The sequence below is a fragment of the Leptidea sinapis genome, chromosome 7 (genome assembly GCF_905404315.1).
Source record: "Leptidea sinapis chromosome 7, ilLepSina1.1, whole genome shotgun sequence".
In the NCBI taxonomy this organism is placed as follows: Eukaryota; Metazoa; Arthropoda; class Insecta; order Lepidoptera; family Pieridae; genus Leptidea; species Leptidea sinapis.
The window spans coordinates 3,495,036-3,519,480 of NC_066271.1; the positions used below are offsets into that span (position 1 = coordinate 3,495,036).

At 34.8% G+C, this 24,445-nt stretch overlaps 1 protein-coding gene across 1 annotated transcript; it reads right to left on the minus strand.

Moving 5' to 3' along the window:
- Positions 1–1,267: 1,267 nt before the first annotated feature.
- Positions 1,268–24,264, minus strand: LOC126965414 (neural cell adhesion molecule 1-like). The gene is made up of 10 exons (XM_050809017.1): positions 24,104–24,264; positions 19,524–19,660; positions 18,586–18,787; positions 14,133–14,264; positions 11,428–11,616; positions 8,306–8,366; positions 6,458–6,713; positions 5,264–5,342; positions 3,065–3,202; positions 1,268–1,570 (listed from the first exon to the last, which is right to left on the minus strand). Exons 1-10 carry the CDS (start codon positions 24,153–24,155, stop codon positions 1,305–1,307), a joined length of 1,512 nt encoding a protein of 503 aa, XP_050664974.1. The 5' UTR covers positions 24,156–24,264; the 3' UTR covers positions 1,268–1,304.
- Positions 24,265–24,445: the final 181 nt, after the last annotated feature.

Sequence of the window (24,445 nt, forward strand, 5' to 3'; positions counted from 1 at the left end):
AATATATAACATAATTCTTAAGGCCATTATACATTACTCATATTGACAATATTATTTTACAATAGTTTTACAACAAGATATATTACAGAACAACTGCCTCTTGTGTTTCTTATTTACTGTGTGTATGTTTGTGTGTGGGTGTGAAAGCGTATGTGTGTGGTTAGTAGATAACATATTGTTGTATATATTTTAAACAAATGAGTATGGCACTGCTTTAGACTGGTGTAATTGAATAATTTCACGCTTCAATTTATCCTTTTCTAACATGAAGATATCTAGAATATCATATTAATTATTGTAATTATTTTGAATCCTGCAAAAAATCGAGTTTTTATAATAGTTCGTTTTGGTACGTGGTGCAACCTGGAGTTTCGTATGACGTGTTCTATATTGTGGTACATTAAACGATAGGGAACTTAATAATTCAGAACTGTTTGTATTGCCTTACAATAAAGAATATAGAAATATTACATCTTGTACCCGATAAGTCATTCTTATCGCCTTATATTGAGACGCGTGTTTTATTCGGGATACAAACAGTACAACTTAATAATATACTTAAAAAATAAAACTTAAAATATAAATCACTGACCAATAAAAGTTTCCACAATTAAATAGTAGTAGTAGTAAAAGTACCTATTTGTATTGAAAATAATAAATATATTGAATGGAAAATAATAAAATATTTATAGAAAATTATTGATGGTTTCAGTTATAATAATAATATCATACATTTTTAAGTAAATAAAGAGATGCAATATTAATACTAATGAGAATAAATTAAAACTAAGACATTTTCTTTATTTGTTCAATCAACTTCTGTAACGACCCTGAAAAGTAATCAATTGAACAGTATTATTTGTTGTATATTAAACAAGAACTATGAATGAAGGCATTTTGTGCATAGTTAGTGCGTTTAGTATGTAAGTTAAATAAAGATTTAATTCGCGAAGATTATCTTGGACATCGGAAATTAAGGCAATTAAGAAGTGGAGAGTCAATAATATTATGAAGTAATTTTAGCAGAAATGTTTGATCATTTACCTTACGACGATTTTCCAAAGAGATTAAGTTAGGAACACATTGATCGATAGTGGAACACCTAAATTTTAAATGCTTTAAGAATTTCGTTTGAATTTTCTCTATTTCTTGAATATGGACTTTGTAATGAGGATTCCAAATAACCGAGCCGAATTTATAAATTTAATTATGGATATGGTTCCGAACTTTTATCCTCCAGTTATTGTTTTTGTTTATCAAAAATGCATTATTCCGTTCAATATTTATTCAAAATTGATTAATCTTTATACAACTCGAATAACAAACATAGAACCAAAAGCTATAACAAGAACTCCTCCTGCAAACAAGAGTCCGTAGACCCGCGCTTCCGAATCATGATTGATTCTATCTTCATTAAGACTTTCTTGGGACACCTCTTCGATATCTATTTTAATGTTCGTTGAGGCGAGTATTGCTTCAGACCACGAAGATTTACCAGCCTCATTTGTTGCTCTAAGACGAATCCAGTATTCGGTATCTTCTTCTAGATTGGGTAATGTAATGAATGCTCCTGTAGAGGAAAATATAAAGGTAAGAGTTTTCATCATGCGAGATACTTAAGTATAAAAATTAAAGTTAACTTAGACCTTACTTAGTTTATGATAAAAACCTTGTGCCCCTTTGAAATATACCGGGCTCACTAGGGTTTCTTTCAAATTTTTCGGATAAAATGTATACTATATTCAATGGACCTCAGCCTATATCCATATTAAATTTAACAAAAGTGAGTATTAAAAGTAAGAGTCAGTTAATTTAACATTATTAACAGTAGATTGAACTTAAAGAAAGTCCCGGTTTTGGTCTCTGAAACAGTACTTGACTTCAAGCTACCCCCAGCAACTACATAAGGCGCAAATTCGGCATCACATGGAGTACTATTCTCACGTCTAGGCAGGCACTCCTCAGTACTAGATTGATTCTTTGGCATTACGTTGAGTTGTGGGTCCTCTCTGTATCTTCTACCGCATATAACACGGGGATTGCTAATAGGAATTGTTCGGGCTATCAGCAGCTAAATTCCACCACGGGACATCACGTCAAATTGTGAAATTCCACCCGCATCATGTTGACGTCTAGCATTCTACAACCACGCGTTTAGACAGAAAATTCTTGACTCGCATAGACACTTTGTGGAATCGATTAGCAGTTTTTTCAAACCGATACAACTCAGAAAGCTTCAAGCATAGAGCACGCTCTGACCTTAGAGGCCGGCAACGCATCTCTATGCCTCTGGTATTGCAGATGTCTATGTGCGGTTGCCTTACCACTTCCGAAAACGTGAGTCTCTTGTCCGTGTGCCCCGCTTAATTATTATTTATTTATTGATTTTGTAAAGGCAGTATACTTTGTTAACATAAAATTTGTTGACATAATAATAATTGCAAGATTGAATAATATAAATTCAAGCTAGCTTCTCGATAGAAAAGTTCCATAGGTACTTCACTTAACAATAATGTTATTTTGAGATACTTGCACGTATCGCACATTACTTACGGCCGTTCCCAATATTCAGTCTATCTAGAACTTGAGATAAAAATCGTAACTATCGTTGACTTTTCTGTCCCAATAAATTTATCGACGGTAACTCACCTAATCCGTACACGCTGTCTGCCAATGGGACGACGTATAACTTACCAGCGATAGAAGTTTGTATGGAAATTGCGATTCACGCGTCCCAATATAAGGCGATAAGAACAGTCATTCTAAAAGTAAAGTCTAGTCAAAAATTAGTTTATCGGGTATATTGGGACAGCTTCAGATTATTGACAGCTAATTACTGACAGTAGAAGTTAGTAATATATCACTATCTGTAGATAGTATATTGGGAACGGCTGTTAGGAAGTTGATACTTTCTTCAACATGAATACTTCTTCCGTATTAGAACTAAAATCAATAAATGACAATCATAATATTGAAATCGTGAAACATTTCACGTTCTCAAAAATAATTTATTCCCATTAAATCATTCCAATAAACGTATAAGCAAATCAAACCCTTAACATACCACCAAGACTGCTTTCTGTCGAATCAAAGTCTTCTGACGCTATTTCCACTTCATCAGCCTTACGCCAGTCACTTTCACGTGGCGAACTTATCTTTTTCTTTCCTAGACTGCGCAATTCTAAATATTGAATTTCGACACCTAAAAAAATAGTAGTCATTTATACTCATTCCTTACGACTGGAGTTTTTAAGAGATTTTGTAACAATCTATTCAAATGTTGCATCTTGTTTTGATATTGTGTTTTTATTTGCGGTCACAAGTTATAATTCGTTATTCATTGTAAAATAATATTATTTATCATAGTTGAGTTCATATTTAGACGAAATTATACTTAAAATTATTAAATTATCACTAAAATAAACCGAATGATGATCAATCAATATTTTTTTTTATTTGCGAATTTGGGTGATAAACAGGTGTTGAATATGAACAAAAATATATGAGCAGCCAAACTCTGCTTCATTACAGCATGCAACATTAAAATTAAAAATAACATATTTCTATACTATTACAAAATGTTCTTAATATTATCATCTAAAATGTTGAATGTTCATTAATAATTGTCGCTGTGCCAGACCCAGTGCTCTGTGAACGGCTGGATCACTTGGCGTTGCGTAGAGACGTCGCTTCATTGTGTGTCTTCTACCGCATTTATCACGGGGAGTGTTCCGAAGAGCCGTTTAACCTGATTCCTGCCGCCGTATTCCACCTTCGCACGACACGCCACAAGTTAGGATATCATCCTCACCATCTGGATGTGTGGCGGTCCTCCACAGTGCGGTTTTCAAGGAGCTTTCTTCCACGTACTACAAAGCTGTGGTATGAGCTTCCTTGTGCGGTGTTTCAGGGACGATACGACATGGGTACCTTCAAAAAAAGCGCGTACACCTTCCTTAAAGGCCGGCAACGCTCCTGTGATTCCTCTGGTGTTTCAAGAGATTGTGGGCGGCGGTGATCACTTAACAACAGGTGACCCGTACGCTCGTTTGTCCTCCTATTCCATAAAAAAAAATATATAATTATTATATGTATGTCGAAAATCTAAATGTCAAACAACTAAATACATGTCACAAACAATATTTATAATAGTTAAAAAAATTCCGTTAGGTAATCACTGATTGTATAGTAACATTTTTAACTTTTTTTTCTGAATGAATGAATTCTGAATAATGATGAAAAAAAGATGAATAAGCTGAACTAGGCCAAGCCTGTGCTATTGCAAATAACTTTCTACATTTGCAAACGTACCAATGTTCAAAAAGTGCTCTTCCAACTACGATAAAATGTAAAATAAATAATCATAATTTTAACACCTAATGCAACTTTTCTTTTTCTAAGTTATAGCACTTACTGTTATAGCCGCTAAAATGATAATATGTTGAACAATTAGCTTGTTCAACGACAAAATCTATTATCAACTTGAGTATATAACAAATTTCACTTAATTTTCACATTACTGTCTAAATTGTATCAATGCAATGTGAAAATCATGATACTATAAAATGTATTATGTAGTATAATTTTTCTAAACAAATAAAAGGTTAAGATCTTAACCTTTTCTCATTTGGCGTGGAAAACATTAGACGAACTATATTAAAACCTTTGGTTTTCAGTGAAATAGATCATTCACATCAATTAAAAATAGAATAGGGCCGAGGACAGTACCTTGAGGAGCTCCTTAAGAAACAGGAAAATAAAAGCTATTGCGATTTCCTATTTTTACACTCTGTTTTCTGTTGGTTCGACAGTCATACCATATTATATAGATTTGGAGCAATTTCGGCAATAATTCTCGTTAATAGTGTCCATTTACTTTCCTATTTCAATATAAATGTAAAAATTAACTATGGGTATATAATGGAATAAAAAGTCATTGAAAATACCAAAAGGTCAGTGCTAACTCTTTTGGGAAACAGCTCATGATTTCATAGTAATTTTCCGTCTAAAGCCAGTGACAGCGTCAATTTAATACTCAAGTACAACTTTAAGTTTAATACAAGAATAAGTTCGAAATGTAAGCCAAGGCTTATACTGCCATTTACACTGAAACTTTATGTAGAGGTGCCTCTCGAACTTTAGTTAGCGATATTAGAAATCTACCAATTACTACAAAAACTGCATTAAAATCATCCAAAAATAGTGACTATTTGACGAAACCCAGTAATGAATTGTGTTTTATGGTATTTTTTCAAACTCTTACCTGCAACCTGGTAAAAAGCTTCATCTTCCCAGATAGCGTTGATTTGTAGTGAATCAAACGATGAGTTATTTATATTTAGCTGTAACAAAAATAGTAGAAAAATAGATTTTTTATTTTGTTAATTTTGTTTTTTCTTTTTAAACAAAATGAGAACCATTTTATTATTTGTGTAACTATTACAGAGTTGGGATTCAACCTTACGACTCACTTAGTTACTTTGAATCTGATAATTTTTTTATTCCTCCAATTTATTTTCTTTCTTTTCTCCTCCAATTTTTTGTGTAGCCAAAATTAAACTTATCATTATGGCTATCATGCAAACAAAATACCTCGTTTGGACGATGCGGAACTCGAACCCGCGACCTCTTGGGTTCCGTCCGAGAACTCTTCCAACCGAACCCTTCGAGTACACATGGATCGTAAATTTAGGATATCTTGTTCAACTCTCAGGTTGTGGCTCCTTCTACAGGATGTCACCGGTTCGAGTCCCATATCGTTCATAAGTTTTGGTATCAAACTTAATTTGTATAATTAATCCCAGAAGTGAGGATGTCACGTTAAAATAACATATTAATTATGTAATTGAAAGAGCGATACCTCACCACCAGTGGGAGGCTCCTTTGCACCGGATGCTGGCTAGATTATGGGTACCACAACGGCGTCTATTTCTGCCTTGAAGCAGTAATGTGTAAGAATTACTGTGTTTGGGTCTGAAGGGCGCCGTAGCTAGTGAAATTACTGAGCAATTAATGAGACTTGTCATCTTTTGTCTCAAGGTGACGAGCGCAGTTGTAGTGCCACTCAGAGTTTTTGGGTTTTTCAATAATATTGAGCGTTACTATATTGTAATGGGCAGAGCGTATCAATTACCATCAGCTGAACGTCCTGCTCGTCTCGTCCCTAATTTTCATAAAAAAAATCTAATGTCAGTTTCCTAATTTTCAATTATTGGGGTTGAGCAGGTTATCAACTGTAATGTAGATCCTGAAGATGAAGACGCTGCCTGAGAGTTGAACAAGACATATATATGAAAGAGCGCTCGGACTTTAGAATTTTGGTTACAAATTTAATTGGTGTAATTAATCCCAAGTGAAAAAATATCACTAAAATAGAGTTTCGAATTTTGGTTACAAATTTAATTTGGGTAATTAATCCCAGAAGTGAGTGACATCACTAAAATAACAAATTGTTTACCTCGCTTGGTTTCACCGGTCTTTCTAGTTTTTGCAGAGCATATACTTTATCGATACTACCATACTGATTAGTGGCTCTGCATCTGAATCTTTGGCCAAATAATGCTTCTCCTCCTTTTAATGTTATAATAGCTTTAGTTCCATCCTCTTCAGATTTAATGTCACTTTGAGGAAACTCAGATAAAACATCCCCAATTTCCTTAAACCATCTGTAATTTGGAGCTGGGAAGCCGTCTGCAGAACAGGACAGGTCCATTCTATAAACATTGATTTATTAGCAAGATTTAGCAGTGGGAGACTCTTTTGCACCGGATGCCGGCTAGATTATGGGTAACACGACGGCGTCTATTACTGTCGTGAAGCAGTAATGTTTCGAACGAATGAAGACTATATCGGGTGATTATATGTATCGGCCCCTTTGGGAGCCGGTTAAGAGCTATCTGTGGAATAATTAGGATGTGATTTTAAGTTTTATAGGCTATATGTGTAGATAAGTCATTCCCTAGTTATAAGTGTATTATCTATGCTCATGTCAAAAGATCTAATGATCTAATAACTATCATCTTTTGGCGACTACACACGTAATTTATGTTATTACTATCTAATATAGTAGAAATTATAATATAATAGATATTTTTGAGAAGATTGACGACTTCGCGATTGAAGAAGAAATCCATTTCCTCAACTTTCTAAATCCTCCGGGGAGAAAAACCAGTGTTGTGAGAGAGAGACCAGATCACAACATTATCTGGAATGATAATGAGTTCTGAAAGAGATTTCGGCTAAAAAAAGATACTGTTGCCTACTTAATCTCATTGATTGATGATAAAATTAAATATGAAACGCAAAGGTTTGTAGTATTTTTTTAATGATACCTCAATATCATAGAAGTAAGTACCACGAAACCAAATTTAAATTGAAATAAACTGAACAAATAAACGACTGAATTAGAGGTTTGTTGTTATTAATTGTTGTGATAAATGTCTAATGTCAAACAAGCATCCTTTCTCTGTCTTATGCGTTAAATAATATATATGTCCATCTCGCTTGCACGTATGAAGTGTGAAGTTGCTTCGACAATACCACAGACAACTATTCTTTGGATAAAAAGCGATTGATAAATTCAAAACTTTTAATCGTTAGATAAATAGTTATGTGGTGATTTATCTGTGGATTGAAAAATCGGTCCTAAAAGAGTTAAACTAATCCAAGTACCATACCATATCATACCAGGTCAAGTACCATGGATTATTATTGTATTTAGACGCGTTCTGGAAAGAATACGTGTACATTTGTTCACGATAAATCAAAATATTTCACTAAAATATTTTATTTCAATAGAATTTTTTGCAGTAATAAACAAGAGGAATAAATAATTAAGGTAATTAAATCACATGGCTTATTACAGATACATTTAATTTTTTTTTTTGCTTAATAATAATTTTATACCGTGCAAATATATGGCTCCATAGTCTGAATTTGTTAAGTATGATGGCAAAATTGTAAAAGTATTTCCAAATGAGTCTCGGCCAGAACGTTGGTAAAACTAAAGTTTTAAAATTAGATTTTATTATTTTTCCTTACTTAGCAAGACATTCAAACACTGCCAATATTCTTACACCATCTAATAGCATTGATAATATGAAGTAATTACACAGGGAAAACTTAAATCGAAACTCGTTTTCTTTTTTATTTATACAAATTCTTTTCACATTTCTTACCTTATTATATTAACGAGTTTTCACATTTCTTACCTTATTATATTGAAAAAAATATGCAATAATCCTTGATACATTGTAGAAGCAGTATTGTTATTTTGTAAAACAGAAATTTAGATTATATTATGTACCTTTCATTTTCTTTGACGAAAACTATGGCGGTCTCATTACCGTCCGGGAAGAAAGGGGCATCTGAAATACAAATTTTTGTGGTTTGAGCTTGACGTTAAATTTTGGGACATACAATGTATGCATATGTTTATGTATTGGATTTTTTTATTAAAACCAATTAAAGGTGATAAAGAGAGCGTAACTGAACATAAAAACACAAATTAAAAAAAAAATATCTATCTGTGTATCTGTCTATTTTTCTACTGGACAAACTTTCATGAAACTTTCACGAGTTGCGTCACTTTGTTTTAGTGAGCATGTGTTGCTGAAAATAGAGGCTAACCGGTGGCAGTAACAATAAGCTCGCTGTCCTTTTCTATCATGCTGTTTCTTTGTTAGAGATTTTCTTGTCTCTCGCACGCTTTGTTGGTCTATGCCCTAGTATGTTGTAAGTCTTTGGGAGTAATAACTTCATAGTTTATCAAATGAATGAGAGATACATTATTATTTTAAGGGACTTAAGAAATGCGACCAATTCAGAATATCTAACGTTTACCAATGGATTTTTTTCTAGTCTAATGCGATGTGCTTTTTTTCCTTTTTTTTTTGGGAGATGAATCAAGTGATTTAGCGACCAAGCAAATAAAATTCAATCTTCGTAGTAGTCACATGGGAACGAATGCTATTTTTTTAAATCAATCACACCAATTTAAATAATATTGTAAGAAAAATAAAGTTAATTTACTTAGAATCGCGTTTCAAACATAATTATGTTGACATCTAGCGCCTTTTGTTCAGACTAAGTTAAAACACACACTATTGTATGCTAAATGTGCATCAATTAGTCATATAATTTTCAAACAGATGGCGCTAATATGCAAATTTTAAAACGCCAGTCTTAACCAGGAAAAATAATAAGAAATAAATAAAACAATAAAGAGGAACTTGCAGTAAACTGTAGTGACATAATTTTGTTATGGATTAGAAGAACAAAACTATTCACCCATTGGCAAGTGATCACCGCACCGCTCTCTTGTAACTACAGAGACATTTCCGGCCTTGGCTCACGTTCGCGCATCCCTTGAATGATGTTTTATTTATATATTTTAAGTTTAAGGTAAAGGATTTATTATTTGTTTATTTAAAGGCACAAATCTCCATATCTATTAATCCTATGAGAATATTTATTTTTTATATAGTTTAGTGTAACCAGTAGTAAGCATCTCTCAATTAACCTTTAATATCAATTTTTTTGAAGTAAGTTGGAAGATATGAGCTCGCGAACACTGCATTGTCCACATACTGTATAATATTCAGTCTACCGAAAAAAAGGGTAATCAATTTAATATTGTTTTCAAGAAGATCATAACCCAGTACATTTTTTACTTTTTCAGCATAAACTTACTATTGCTAACGAACAATAATAACAAATAACGGTAAATAACTGAACAAAAGACTCTTCTCCGAAATCGGCAAGTGCCGCAATGCACTAGATTTTTCAGATACACCCAAAATCGGAATTGCCGTATGGCACACAACGCCCGCGCCCTGATCCAGTTCTGACCCCCATTTGGCTTATAAGTCTTATATCTTGTTTCAATAGCTTTCTTATACATTCACTGAAATCATCATAACTCTAAGCTATATATATTTATAAAGGTAAAATAATACGCTTTGACAGGCCGCTGATCATACTGCTACGCGGGGGCACTCGCCGATTTCGGAGAGCAAATTTTTTTTATGTTGTTGTACTGCTAGCCAAACGAAATTTTCAGAAATAATTTAACATTAATACTAGTAGTTTTTGAGATATGTTTTGGAAAAAAATGGAATGTCTTTTTTTTCTACGACCTCCCCAAAGTTAACGTTCTAATTAGATTTTCTTAAATAACAGAATTGTTTTAACACTATTTCCATTTATAAAAAGCGATTATTTACAGCGGTTGGATGATACAAAAGGCCTCGTATTGGTCTAGTTAAGACAGAAAATCACGATCGTAGTAGACCAGCTAGGCTGTACTTTCAAATTTTCTCTGAGAATCTGATTAAAAAAAAAACATAAATACGCAATTATCTCCAGAACCACTAAATATTGATGAAGATAAGATATGATATATGGGGTTAGGTAGATATTGACGTCCCTGATCTCTGGGACACGGTCGATCCACCCCGCTAGTTACACCGTGTGTATAGCAACCACAATAGGTATAGACCCCTATCAAATATCTTTGTAAAGATCTTAAATGGCATAAAAGGCATTATTTTCTGAAATTTGATTCCTTTAGAATTTTTCATGATGTCATTTCTAATATACTAGATACTACTGCAGCTTGGGAAACAAATGGCGTTCTGAGAGAGATTAAGCAGTGCAAAAAAACTTTCTTCTTCTTGTACTTCTTAATCAGAAAAGCTTAAAATCGTGAGTTTGGGTTTTTAGACTTAAAATTAGAAAATGAGATTTGTTCACTAGACACCACTGTATATCTTACTCAATACAATAGTTAATTAAATCCTACACGCAATTACATTGCACATATTATTATTTCACATCTCTGCTTTTTAGCCAATGGTTAGTTAGGTTGAGTTCATATTTTATCTGTTTAGTAGGAGAAAATGTATAAATATGTTATATATATATATATCATAGAATTTCCATGCCCGCCCTTCAACAGTGGGAGGCTCCTTTGCACAGGATGCCGGCTAGATTATGGGTACCACAACGGCGCCTATTTCTGCCGTGAAGCAGTAATGTGTAAACATTACTGTGTTTCGGTCTGAAGAGCGCCGTAGCTAGAGACATTACTGGGCAAATGAGACTTAACATCTCATGTCTCAAGGTGACGAGGGCAATTGTAGTGCCGCTCAGAATTTTCGGGTTTTTCAAGAATCCTAAGCGGAACTACATTGTAATGGGCAAAAGTTCGTCAAAATGCGAGCGGCGTTGACATTAACTTATACAGATAACATTCATTTAAATTAACACCTTAGTTCCTTGCAGTAATGTTCAAAATTAATTTTTGAGCGTGATTGAGTCTAGGTGTTTATTGTACGTTAATGTTAACCAGGCATGCATAGACGGGCAGGAGATATAAGTAGATTTAGTTAATATAGAGCATGAAATGTTCTTAACGTCATTACTAACAATTGACATTCAAAGTTATATTGATACTCTTTGTGACAGTGCATTCACTATCATGTGGACTCTCCTGTACCGCCTCACAGATGTACACGCCGGCGTCCTCTCTCTCCAAGGACATCACGGTCAAGAGTCCTTCGAACCCTTGGCTGTTATATTTAGTTGAAATTGCATACTTCGAAGAATTCACATCATCTGAAAAGAATAATATGCAAGAAATTAAAAATAACTCATAACAATTCAGTGATGGTAACAAGCTTGTGGCGTTGGCATGGGGCGGGTCGTTCCCTTCCATGCGGTCCTTCCGGTCCATGCGGCATGCTCCTGAACGGGCGCTACTTGTTAACTTTTAAGTTATTAATTATATTTTTTATAATCGCTTATAAAACGTTCACATAATATACGTTTATTTAACTATGGTGTGGGTGTATAAATGCATGTACTGTACTCAATAAGTCTTGTGTTTTTACTTATTGTGGTGGCTGGATGGTCTTGTTATCGGGAGGTCTGCTTGATGTGTTTTTTTTATTATTATTTCCTTTTAAAGTTAAAGTAATTATATATTTCATTTTATGAAATGCTCACATAATGCCTCTATTTATTTACGGTATGTGTGGATTGATGCACCTACTATACTCAATAACTCTTGTGTTTATAAGTATTAATTTACTTTATTTTATTCTTTTTCTTTCAGTTTTTGACATCTGCGTATTTTTGTTGCGTCACATTGCATATATTATAATTGAAATGATTTGTAAAACAATTAAAATGTAAAGCTTGACTTAAAAGAGTGGCAATGAGTTTCTTGCTACTTCTTCTCATTAGCTCAACCCTTTACGAAGCAGCGATAAATTACATAAGAAACAATATTTTTCTTTTTTTTGTGTCATTCATAAGTGTCATTTCCGTGACCTACATGAATAAAGTGTTTTTGAATTTGAATTTGAATATTAATATACATTTACTTTTATGACTCACTCGTGTGAGGCATTTGGGAATTTTCGTTTGTTTTAGTTTTGTTGCGTCACTTTACACAATATTTTGTAATTAAAATGATTTGTAAAGCGATTAAGCTGTAAATGTTGATTTAAGAGTGTTCAATTAGTTTCTTGCCACTTCTTCTGATTAAAGATCAACCTTTCCCGAAGTGGTGGTAAATGTAAATAGAACAGAAAACTTTTGACTTTATTAAAAAGTTACATTTGTGTAGGTGACCTTAATAAATTGATTTTGATTTGATTTGAAATATCTATTACAATTATTATACGTATGTACCTACAAGTGTTAGGGCTTATACAAAACGAATGTAGGCGTTCCATAAGCATATATATTATGGTATAAATTAAGTTTTCACCCAAAAAATTGGAAACCAACGAAAATGTAACCAAAATTGCCGGATACCTTAAGAAATCAATATAACGTAGTCGCAATCCTTTGTAATATTATAATAACTTCAAATAGCCAATACAAAAATAAATATTATAAAAATAAATAAATAAAATAATATAATAAGTTTCTATGTACCAGTATAAGATTGGCAATGTCTCAAAATAGTTTCAAACAAATCGTGCAATGTCTGTTTATATGAAATAATTATTATGCCTGATCACGGACGAGTAAAAAAAGAACTCCGCGCCGTGATATTAGCAAGTTAAGCACCGTTATGCCAGTGTGTGTGCGGTTACTGGGGATAGTTACACAATTTTTTATCCCCTAAATAATCAAATATCCACAAATACTTTAATAGTATTGTTTGTACGCTTTTAAACAACGCACGACGTCATTTTTAAAATATTTTATTGAGACGCAAACTGATCTCTCACAGACGATGGCAAATCTCAAAATGGCGGCCGATCGGCTTGTACTAGTGTAAGTGTGTGCGTGGGGCGATGTATTTACACGTTTACCGGCTTGTTATGTAAGGTACACGGAGTCCTTATTTTTTTACTCGTCCGTGCCTGATTATATTAATGTTGAAGGTACTCAAACTCATTATTAATATTTTTTTCTTTGAATTACGCGACCAAATTTTAATACGTACATTTAAATAAAATTATTATGAAAGATTCACGGTCGCTCTTGTTTATGCAAACAGATAAAACATTTTTTTTTTTTTTTTTCAATAAGTTAATTGATATTAAATATTTGAATATAGGGAGATTTATAGCGGAAATAGTAAGGTCCAATCATATTTCGAAGATGGATGAAATATTCGTACTTAAATATATAAGTGGAATAAGTAATTTTTAAACTTTTTGTATACTGCATTTTTTAAATCCTCAAGTTTAATTCTATTATTCCACCTTCGCACGACACGCCACAAATTAGGATATCATCCCCACCATCTGGATGTGTGGCGGTCCTCCACAGTGCGGTTTTCAAGGAGCTTTCTTCCACGTACTACAAAGCTGTGGAATGAGCTTCCTTGTGCGGTGTTTCCGGGACGATACGACATGGGTACCTTCAAAAAAAGCGCGTACACCTTCCTTAAAGGCCGGCAACGCTCTTGTGATTCCTCTGGTGTTGCAAGAGAATGTGGGCGGCGGTGATCACTAACACCAGGTGACCCGTACGCTCGTTTGTCCTCCTATTCCATAAAAAAAATATATGCGTAGGGCTTTCTGTATAAATTAGAAACCACTTCACCGTGGTTTGCTTCACCTTCAACCATGTGTAAACTTAGTATTGTACATATTCCGTATGTAACTTACCAGTTATGATTTCTCCATTTCTGCTCCACTGCAATCGAGGCTCTGGCCCCCCACGGGACTGGCATGTTAGGGTTATGGACCTTCCAAGATCGACGGTTACATCAGTTGGAGTATCCACGAATTCTGCAGCATCTGTTAAGCAAATTTTACTTACATTTTTGACGCTTTCATTTAGCGTTCACTAGTTGATTTTTGGGTCAACTTTAGTAACCGATACAAAATCGGTCTATGCGTTTTCGATCGTAATTTTATAAAATTGTTTTATCTTACTCAATACAATAGTTAATTAATTCCTACACGAAATTACATTGCACGTATTATTATTTCACATCTCTGCTTTTTCGTTTAGCCAATGGTTAGTTAGGTTGAGTTCATATTTTATGTGTTTAGTAGGAAAATATGTATAAATATGTTATATATATATATCATAGGATTTCCATGCCCGCCCTTCAACAGTGGGAGGCTCCTTTGCACAGGATGCCGGCTAGATTATGGCGCCTATTTCTGCCGTGAAGCAGTTATGTGTAAGCATTATTGGCAAATGAGACTTAACATCTTATGTCTCTAGGTAACAAGCGCAGTTGTAGTGTTGCGCAGTATTTTTGGGTTTTTCAACAATTTTGAGCGGTGCTGCATTGTGATGAGCAGGGCGTATTAATTACGATCAGCTGAACATCCTGCGTAGATTATAGATTGCAGTGTTGTAATGTGGATTATTATTATTATAGTGATGAAAGATCAATGAAAGAATTTGGGTTCAGTTAAAACAGTATTTATTATTCTGACAGTACTATTATAGCGACACAGAACAACAGAAACAACAAAACTATTTACTTACAACAAAATACAAAACGTAACAATGAAAACTTTCAAAGACAAAGCAGTGAATGGCACCATAATATCACGACATTTACCTAACGGTAATGAAACTGCAAGCCGTACTGACAAGCAACAGGACGAGCGTGAGGGGGTGAAAGGGGAACGGGAGGGGGGGGGGGCTTCACGTTCCAGCGAGGTCCAGAGATAAGGTGGCCGTATAGTGCATTAGCTATTAATATAAATAATATAACATATTGTTACGTGTCACCACTATACAAATACTATAGTTCTCAAAACAGGAACATATTTCCGCAAATAATTAATAACCTAAACAATTTGTTATGTTTTTCAAGTGATAATTCCCACTGCTAGGACTAATACACAAATAAATTTTGAAAACGAAATTTTATGAACGATGCGGGGCTCGAAGCCACGACCTCTGGCGTTGCTGTGCTCTGCCAACTAAGATAACCGTTCGAATGAATTATCGTTATATAATCTTGTATGCTTTGTTCAACTCTCAGGTTTATAACTATAACCAACACGTTCGAGTTGTCAGTAAGACACTTCTTTCTAGGTACCAATACTAATTATAACATAAACGCTGATTTCAAAATAAAACAACGCACTCACAGCTGTATCGCATTAAATTTTCATTAAAATCAAGTGCACATCTATATATATACCCTAAGAAAAGTTTTCAAATGATGTCGAATAGTGTATATATATAGCGAAAAACAGAAAGCATAAACAAGTTAACTAGTTGTTTACGTAACAGCCAGCTATGTCATACTCGACCTTAGCGTGTGATACAGAAAGTCGAGATTTCCTTGAGATTTGTAGGTTTCGAAAAAGTTATAAAATTCGATAGATACATTATTTAATGAGACCTTGATAACAATATTATTATAAAGAAAGCAGACAAGGAAAGACTTTGGCTTGATATGTCCAAGGAGTAACTTAGATTACTTTAATTTGGGAAATTCAAGGGTCAGATTCGCAGGTAAACCTGGATGAAGTAAGATTTCGCAGCCTGTTGTGTTCATATAGGGTTCATTGGGAATGCAATATGTTCCGATATGCACTGCGACCACTGTACAGTGTGACGTCAATTTAGTATACTGTGAAGCTTCGTCCTTTATAGCCAGTTATATTGGTAACTATTTAAAACGGAACGCAATCCCGTATACTGTCAGCCACATTTTTTGACGCAGCATTCAAATGAGTCAAAAGTGTTAAAGTTTTCTTGTTCATTAAAAATAACTGTTGTTGGAGTACTGTCAAATTATAAATATTTAGGATTAAACTGTAGGTATTGCTTATAAAACATTAGGCACTCGATTGGTTTTGACTGATCACGTGATCAAAGTACTGCGAGTACTTTACCTCGAAAATGCCAGTGCTCACAGTAGAATATGGTGACAATTTATGACGTCATATCTTTCCCTAGGGTACTGCAGCAGTATACTGCCAGTCCATAACGGAACGAATTTTTCCACAATGACAGCACAGTGCAGTGCTCGCAGTGCATATCGGGACATACCCATAATTTTAATAAACACATACTATTTAAGTCACGTATGTAAATTATTGTAATAATATATAATAGCAGATTAGTATATTATGCATACAAAGTTCAGTGAGAATGCAACTCATATGTAAATATCGAAATTCTGCATACATAAATATTTCATTAAATCACCGCTATAAACGTAATAGTGAGTAATTTAAAGCCTTTTAACCGGTAAGTTACATTGTAGTATGTTAAGAGGTATCCACAGAATAAATGTGAGTTAAACTTTTAGAATTAACACAAGCTATCTACAGAGACCTGAGCGGACCGTTCGCATAATTCTAGCATTGTCATTGATTATACAGGTTGTTCCAAGTTTAAATTTAAATTAAACGATAATTTTTTTTCTTCCAAATTCCTTATATTTTAGAAATTTTCAATTATTAACGAAAAAAAATGGTATCTCATCATCTTAATTTGTTAATAACAATAGCAATTATTGGTGTGGTAATACGTCATACGAGTACTTTCGTTACATTTTTACCAGGCTCCTTTGCACAGGATGCCAGCTAGGTTATGGGTACCACAACGGCGCTTATTTCTGCCGTGAAGCAGTAATGTGTAAGCATTATAGTGTTTCGGTCTGGAGGGCGCCGTAGCTAGTGAAATTACTGGGTAAATGAGACTTAACAAGTTAGCATCTTATGTCTCAAGGTGACGAGCGCAGTTGTAGTGCCGCTCAGAATTTTTGGGGATTTTCAAGAATCCTGTGCGGCACTGCATTGGGCAGGGCGTATCAATAATCATTAGCTGAACGTCGAGCAAGTCTCGGCCCTTATTTTCATTATAAAAAATTCATTTGTCTAGATGCCATTCCGAATCGAATGAACTATATAACTCATATTTTTAGGCAAAAAAAAAGAAGCTCGCTGAGTTGGTCGCTCCCGGTCTTCCTGGTCTTGACTTTCAATAAGTGATTTTAAACCCTATTTTGAATTAAAATATTTAAATTTGAATAGCAAGAGTGTACTTAGTGACCTCTAAGGATAATCTCGTTTAATATAATTGTTTTAAACAAATATATTGTCGTTGAGGTTATCTGTGATAATATTGATTAATACAAATGTCGTTCATGAATAGGTGCTTGAAGTTTGACAATGACCTTTTAAGACACATTACGGAAGAATTCTTTTTGATGTCATTTGTAATATATAGATACTACTACCGGTTCGGAAACAAATGGCGCTCTGAGAGAGACTTCCTCTCTCTTCGGCGAAGAACCCAGCATTATTATATTTTTACGTATACTTATACAATATTGTACTGCCATTGCTATTGCTATAAAATAATCATAATCTAATCCCAGGCCGTCGAATCACTTAGATATTCAGCTGTGGAGTAAAAGGATTTACGACAGAGCCATTTATTAATAAAACATTTAAATTTATTTATAGATAATGCCTGAACAGTAGCTGGGACTTTATTATAAAAGTGTATACATTTACCCTTAAAGCTATTATGTATCTTATGGCTTATTATACTGACTGCTATTTACAGAAACTGATACAAATTCACCTCCAACTTTTCTCCACTTTCATAAGAAACTGGCTCTTGTAATTCGTCTGATTTTGCAAGTCGAGCGTGATCAATTAACGTCAGGTAAAGTAACTTTAAAAAAAAAGAGGATGGATTATTTGAGGAGTGAGAGTCACTCCAGAGGCTGTTTAGACAAACCGATTAATTGTGCTTCACCATAAAAAGAATAGGGAAGTCCCAGGGTCAAGGTTGTCGTAAGAGGCAACTTAGGACAGAGGGAAGCTTCTTTGCACAGTATGCCGGCTAGATTATGAGAACCACAACGGAACAGTTTTCTGCAGTAATGTGTAAACATTTGTGTTTCGGTCCGAAGGGCGCTGTAGTTAGTGAAATTTCTGGGCAAATTAGACTAAAACATCTTATATCTCAAGGTGACGAGCACAATTGTTGTGCCGCTCAGAAGATTTGGGTTTAACAAGATTCCTGAGCGGCACTGCATTGTTTTTCATCGGCTGATGGTCCGACTCGTGTCGTCCCTTATTGTCACAAAAAAAATGTAGGTAGTGTTATCAAAATTATATTTACCAAGAACGCAGATAGATATCTCTTGCTTCTTGTTACCAGCCCTGCACTCCCATATACCGCTGTCTTCGACGGCAGCTCGAGTTAGTACAAGAACAGCAGCTGGTATACGAGCTCTATACGACGGTACAAAGTGCTCCTGTACAAATACTCTATTCGTTGATACTCTCTGCACTACATTCCCATAGGGATCTATCCATTCTACCTGAAACAATAGACCAATTTGAGGTCTTGTAAGTATGTACGGTTAAATACTTGGCCATCTAACTCTTGCACTAAGACTTAAGAATTTTTTATTGAATAAAAGGCATTTATTTTGGTAGGTATTGAGGTGTGAACATCCCGAGATCCCTGGGACACGGTTGATCCACCCTGCTAGTTACACCGTATAGCAACCACAATAGGTACAGAACCCCATAATATATCGTTGTAAAGGTCTTAAAAAGCAAAAAGGACATTCATTTTCTCTAAATTGATTCCTTTAGAATACTTTTTGATGTCATTTCTAATATGCTAGATACTATTACCGCTTCGGAAACAAATGGCGCTCTGAGAGAGAAGCGGCGCATGAAGCTCTCCCAGGATTCATTTTTTGCGCTCTTTTTAATGAAATATACAATATTGTACTGTCATTGCTATTAGTATAAAATAATCATAATCTAGCCCCAGGCTATCGGATCACTTAGATATTCAGCTGTGGCGAGGCAACCGCCCATGGACATTCGTAACACCAGGCGTCAAGTTATGCGTTACCGGCCTTTAAGTTGGGATGGGAGTATACCTATCTTGATGGTCCCTTAGTCCTATTGGTTTGGGAAAACGCCCCGTGGTGTATACTTTTACTGATTAGAGCACCAGTACTTAGATAGATATGATTTATCTCATGGTAATGTGTGAAGCCCATCTTCTGCTAAAAACTTAACTGTTGAAAATATTCATACCTTTTGATTCTTATCACCACCTTTGCAACTGATAGTTTTGCGAGTACCGACAGGCAAGTAGCCCTTGTCTGCTCCATAGTCCAGGGGCTCGACGGATATTGTGTGTACTTCTTTGTGCGCTGCTTTTAGCCCGCTTACTGAGAACAAGAAAAAAAACCATAATACACGAATCTTTGATAATATAGGATAATATTTAAATAAATATCACCACGTTTCCTCGGCAGATTTTTTCAGGTTTATATTATCTTATTAGCCTAATACAAATATTGATATACACAAATTTTCTAGCCCCATACATGCTAGGCATAGCCTGTACTATGGGCACAAGACAACGATATATTTAAATCAATATACATGTACATATTTAACACTTATAGATATATATCCATGACGAGAAAACAAACGTCCATATTCATCATATCAATATTTGCTGCTACCGGGATTCAAACCCGGGAGCTCTAGCTCATTGGGCAGAGTCTCTCACCACTGGGCTATATGGGTCGTTGAAAATAATACCAATACAGAAGCCGGAAATCCCTCAACGAGCTATCATGGAGTTTCTCTGCCTTATAGAATCTGTAGTAAGGATATACGCAGTAGAAATCTACTATTTCATCCCCATGTAGGTCAAAGTATCAAAAATGCTCGAACAAATACTTATAAATTATTTCTTATCAAATGCCTAAATACTAACCCCCTTATTCATAATAGTCTGCTCACTTAAAGCATTGCTAATTCTCACTCTGTCTTCTTCTATTGACCTAAGTCAGAATCAGAAAAAACACTCCTTAGCGGCTGTTTTAAGTTATCGGACCATTATGAATAAGGGGGTAAAACTTTGTATTTGGTGTCTTCGATAGTGACGAATTTCTATACAAACTTCCACCCCCTATTTCAACCCCTCCATTTGTTTTTCGCAATAAAAGTAGCCTATGTCCTTTTCCAAGCTCTATCTCTATCTCTATACTAAATTTCATGAAAATCGGTTCAGTGGTTTAGGCGTGAAAGCGTTACAAACTTACATAATGTATCTATGAAATTCTCAAATAACGTGGCTATCTATTGGTAGCAGAATTTTTATAATCGATTCAGTAGCTGTAGAGACTACCCCCTACAAGATCACTAACTCACAAACTCTAGTTACCTCTTCATATATAAAATTTCGCGTCATGCTGTTTGTACGCGATGAACTCCTAAACTACGGAACCGATTTTAATCACATTTTCCACACTTTGCACCTATAGTTTGATCCGATTAAGAGAATAAGTTTATATTTCTATTTGTGACCCTTATTATTATATAATTTTAAATTTTATTTCTGCACAAATAATTCAACAAGATAAAGTTTTGTCACAGAGTTTGACAGTTCCGATGTGACGAAATAATTATTGTAATGACTGAACCTGCACAAATTTAGTAATGAACATTTTGAATATGAAATTTTGTATATTTTATGGATTTTTAGTTGTAGCGAAGCACAGCGGACATCAGCTAGTATCAATATAGATAATTCTTATAATGACTTCAAATATTGCTCTCCGATTGAAACAACCAAGCCTATCCGTATCATGTTGTGTAATGAGAAATAGGGACATAATGAATAGCCTACGCACGACACGCCACAAGTTAGGATATCATCCCCACCATCTGGATGTGTGGCGGTCCTCCACAGTGCGGTTTTCAATGAGCTTTCTTCCACGTACTACAAAGCTGTGGAATGAGCTTCCTTGTGCGGCGTTTCCGGGACGATACGACATGGGAACCTTCAAAAAAAGCGCATACACCTTCCTTAAAGGCCGGCAATGCTCCTGTGATTCCTCTGGTGTTGCAAGAGATTGTGGGCAGCGGTGATCACTTAACACCAGGTGACCCGTACGCTCGTTTGTCCTCCTATTCCATAAAAAAAAGCCTTTTTGAAAACAAGGTGGTTAATTATGTAATTTATCACGTGTTGCGAGTGTGGGTATGACATAACTCATTTACCAGTTACCAGTTAGTTCGAGATAAAATCTGTTTTTTTTTTTGTGTAGATCAGGTATTCATTAAAAAAGCGGCTAAGTGCGAGTCGGACTTGCCTATGAAGGGTTCGGTAGCAGCAAGTAACATATTATAAAAGAAAAATGATATTAAATTATTTCAATGGAAAAGGCAAAATTTTTTGCTCAAAATCATACAGTGCAAATGAGCTCTCATCATTTATACGTATTAAAAACAACTACTTACTAGTATAGTTTCAATGTTCTCCGCGTACCTTACTTAGTATTTCTGAAACTAGGTAAAGTCCACCCATCATTGAATGGATCCCATTGAGCATTCTTGTTTAAGAGCTCGTTGAAAGATGCCAATGAACGCAGTATAGGTGGACACGCCACAAATTAGAATATCATCCCAACCATCTGAATGTGTGGCGTTCCTCCTCAGTGCGTTTTCAAGGAACTTTCTTCCACGTACGACCGAGCTGTGTAATGAGCTTCCTTTGCGGTGTTTCAATGACGATATGTATCATAAAAGCTCTCCATTCTAATTGTACTCGTCATGTTGAGACATGATGATGACAAGATGCTAAGTCTCATCAGCACAGTAATTTCTTTTCCTACACCCTTCCATGGTGAGTGACGCCATGCTGCCGAAATTTGACTTAATCAGCAACTCTAGTATTGGATTCCCCACAAGAGAGGACTGGTTAAACAATCGAATTACTTAGAGAAATAACTTAAAAGGTATACCGATGGATCCAAGTCGGGTTCTGGCGTTGGCTGTGGAATCTTGTGTCCCAAATTTGGCAAATCTGTCAACTTGGGAAAGCTTGCCTCCGTTTTCCAGTCGGAGGTATACGCCATAATATAATGTGTGGAAACTATCCTAAATAAAGGCTACGTCTGTATTTATATCCACACAGATAGTCAGGCGGCTCTGTCCGCTGTAGACTCCAACAGAACAGTCTCAAAGCTTGTAGACAGCTGCCGGACTATACTGAATACTCTGGGAGGAATAAACAGAGTTACACTTCGATGGGTTCCAGGACATGGATCGAAGGCAATGAATACGCCGACGAACTTGTAAGAATTGGTGCTAAAAGCACTCAATTTGGCCCTGAACCCTTCAAAAGGTTTCATCTCCCTCTCCTCCTTAAAACGTGACCACGAGAAAGTCAGAAAACGTCAAATTAAATAAATAATAATAAAAATGTAAATTTAAGCAAAATTTACAATTAGAAGTACATATGTTTTTATCCTATATAAAGAAATTCTTAAAAATATACAGCGGGCCATATCAATTGACAACCTAAAATGAACTGCTATGCTATTTCGTACCACGACGTGATTAGAGCTATCTAATTTAGGTTGACGTCAATTCAACTAATTAAATCGCAATGATGTCAATTGAATGTCAAAAATGATATCAACTGAATCGCAAACTGTTTTAGTTCGTTCATTCATTCGTACCATGAGGTGTTATTTCAACCTAAACTGGATAGCTTATTTGTCAAAGTGACCGATTCGAAAAAAGTTGCTACTTCCTTAGAGGAAAGTGAATCGAGTTGTTAATAACTTTTAAAAAATAGTGAAAAGATAGAAAAGAAAAATTTTATTGATGAAAGATGAGATGAGAATGCTTTATTGGACTTTTTTGTACAACAAAATACTGAAAATAAATACCAAAAATGAAAATACTAAAGACGAGGCAGTAAGGGCCCGGGCTATAGCCTGTTCGCAAGAACGAATTAAAAAAATGTACTCTGTGGTCTTGTCAATTCAAACATCAATGGAGGTGCGTTCATAACTCGTTATTTTTACGAAAACACATAAGCAAACATTTAATGTGTAATTCAAAGAACTATATTTATTTATATTACTATTATTTAATAAGTATAGAACAGGGCTTAATGGTAAACCAATTATAAATAACTTGACGCAATTGCGCAATTTTAAAATGTATTTTTAGTATTTTCTACGTAAAAAAAAAACCGCTAAAATCGTATCATTTTAGGTTTCGAAACGCAATTTTATTTCGTTCATTCTTTATAAGCGATCCAAACGCCATTCAGTGAAAGGCACTTCATGGTACGAATTTAAGTGATTCAGTTTGGGTACCTAAACTGAACTGCATCGGATTCGCATCGCTTATTAAAAGTTGATGGTAGGCCCTCAGTTTTCAGACACAATACTACAATACTGTTTAGTGACCCTGGCTATTGACCTAAATGTCCGGGACCATTTTATACACAATCAAAAGCTTTAAATATGGTTTAGTTATAGTAAGCTATAAGGACTCCTTGTAATATATTTTTAATTTCTCTTTTTACATCCTTAATATTTTATAAGTGTAATTCTAATTTCCCTATAGGCCAATAGTTACTGACCCTGCCTATTGAGCTACAGGTCCTGGGTTCGAATCCCGGTAGGTGCAATCATCTTGTTTGTTTCCGAGTCATGGATGTTTATTTGAATTTATGTATGTTTAAGTAAGTATATTGTATTAAATATATCGATGTCGTGCACCCATTAGTGCACCCCCTTAGTGCCCATGCTATGACGACCTATTTATGTAAAACTAAAATATAATAATCTTTAACTTACCTTCATTGTGAAAAGCGAAATATATGATGATGAAAAGTTGTCCACGCTTCATTTTAAAAGTAAATTATATTACACCTTTCACTGACCAACCACCGCTCATGAAAAAGTCGAAATGTACAATGATTGTTATACAGAATAGATCCAGTTAATTGTTAAAAATTTGAAATAATTGTAATAATTAACACCAATTATTGTGCCAACAATTTACAGGATATGACAGCAGAAAAGAGGTCATCCCGGATGATGTAAGCGCTTGGTATATTCCCAAATAATTATATATACTACTAGCTGACCCGGCAAACGTTGTTTTGCCACATAAATTATTTTTAGAGTCAGACCGTT

What these genes read in the sequence shown, in the direction of transcription:
- LOC126965414 (XM_050809017.1), bottom strand. Translation starts at nt 24,155, where the DNA reads ATGAAGCGTGGACAACTTTTCATCATCATATATTTCGCTTTTCACAAT. An exon ending in GTGGTGATAAGAATCAAAAG is followed by an intron (nt 18,788 to 19,523) that starts GTATGAATATTT and finishes CTATTGTTTCAG; the next exon opens with GTAGAATGGATAGATCCCTA. An exon ending in AAATGGAGAAATCATAACTG is followed by an intron (nt 11,617 to 14,132) that starts GTAAGTTACATA and finishes TATTCTTTTCAG; the next exon opens with ATGATGTGAATTCTTCGAAG.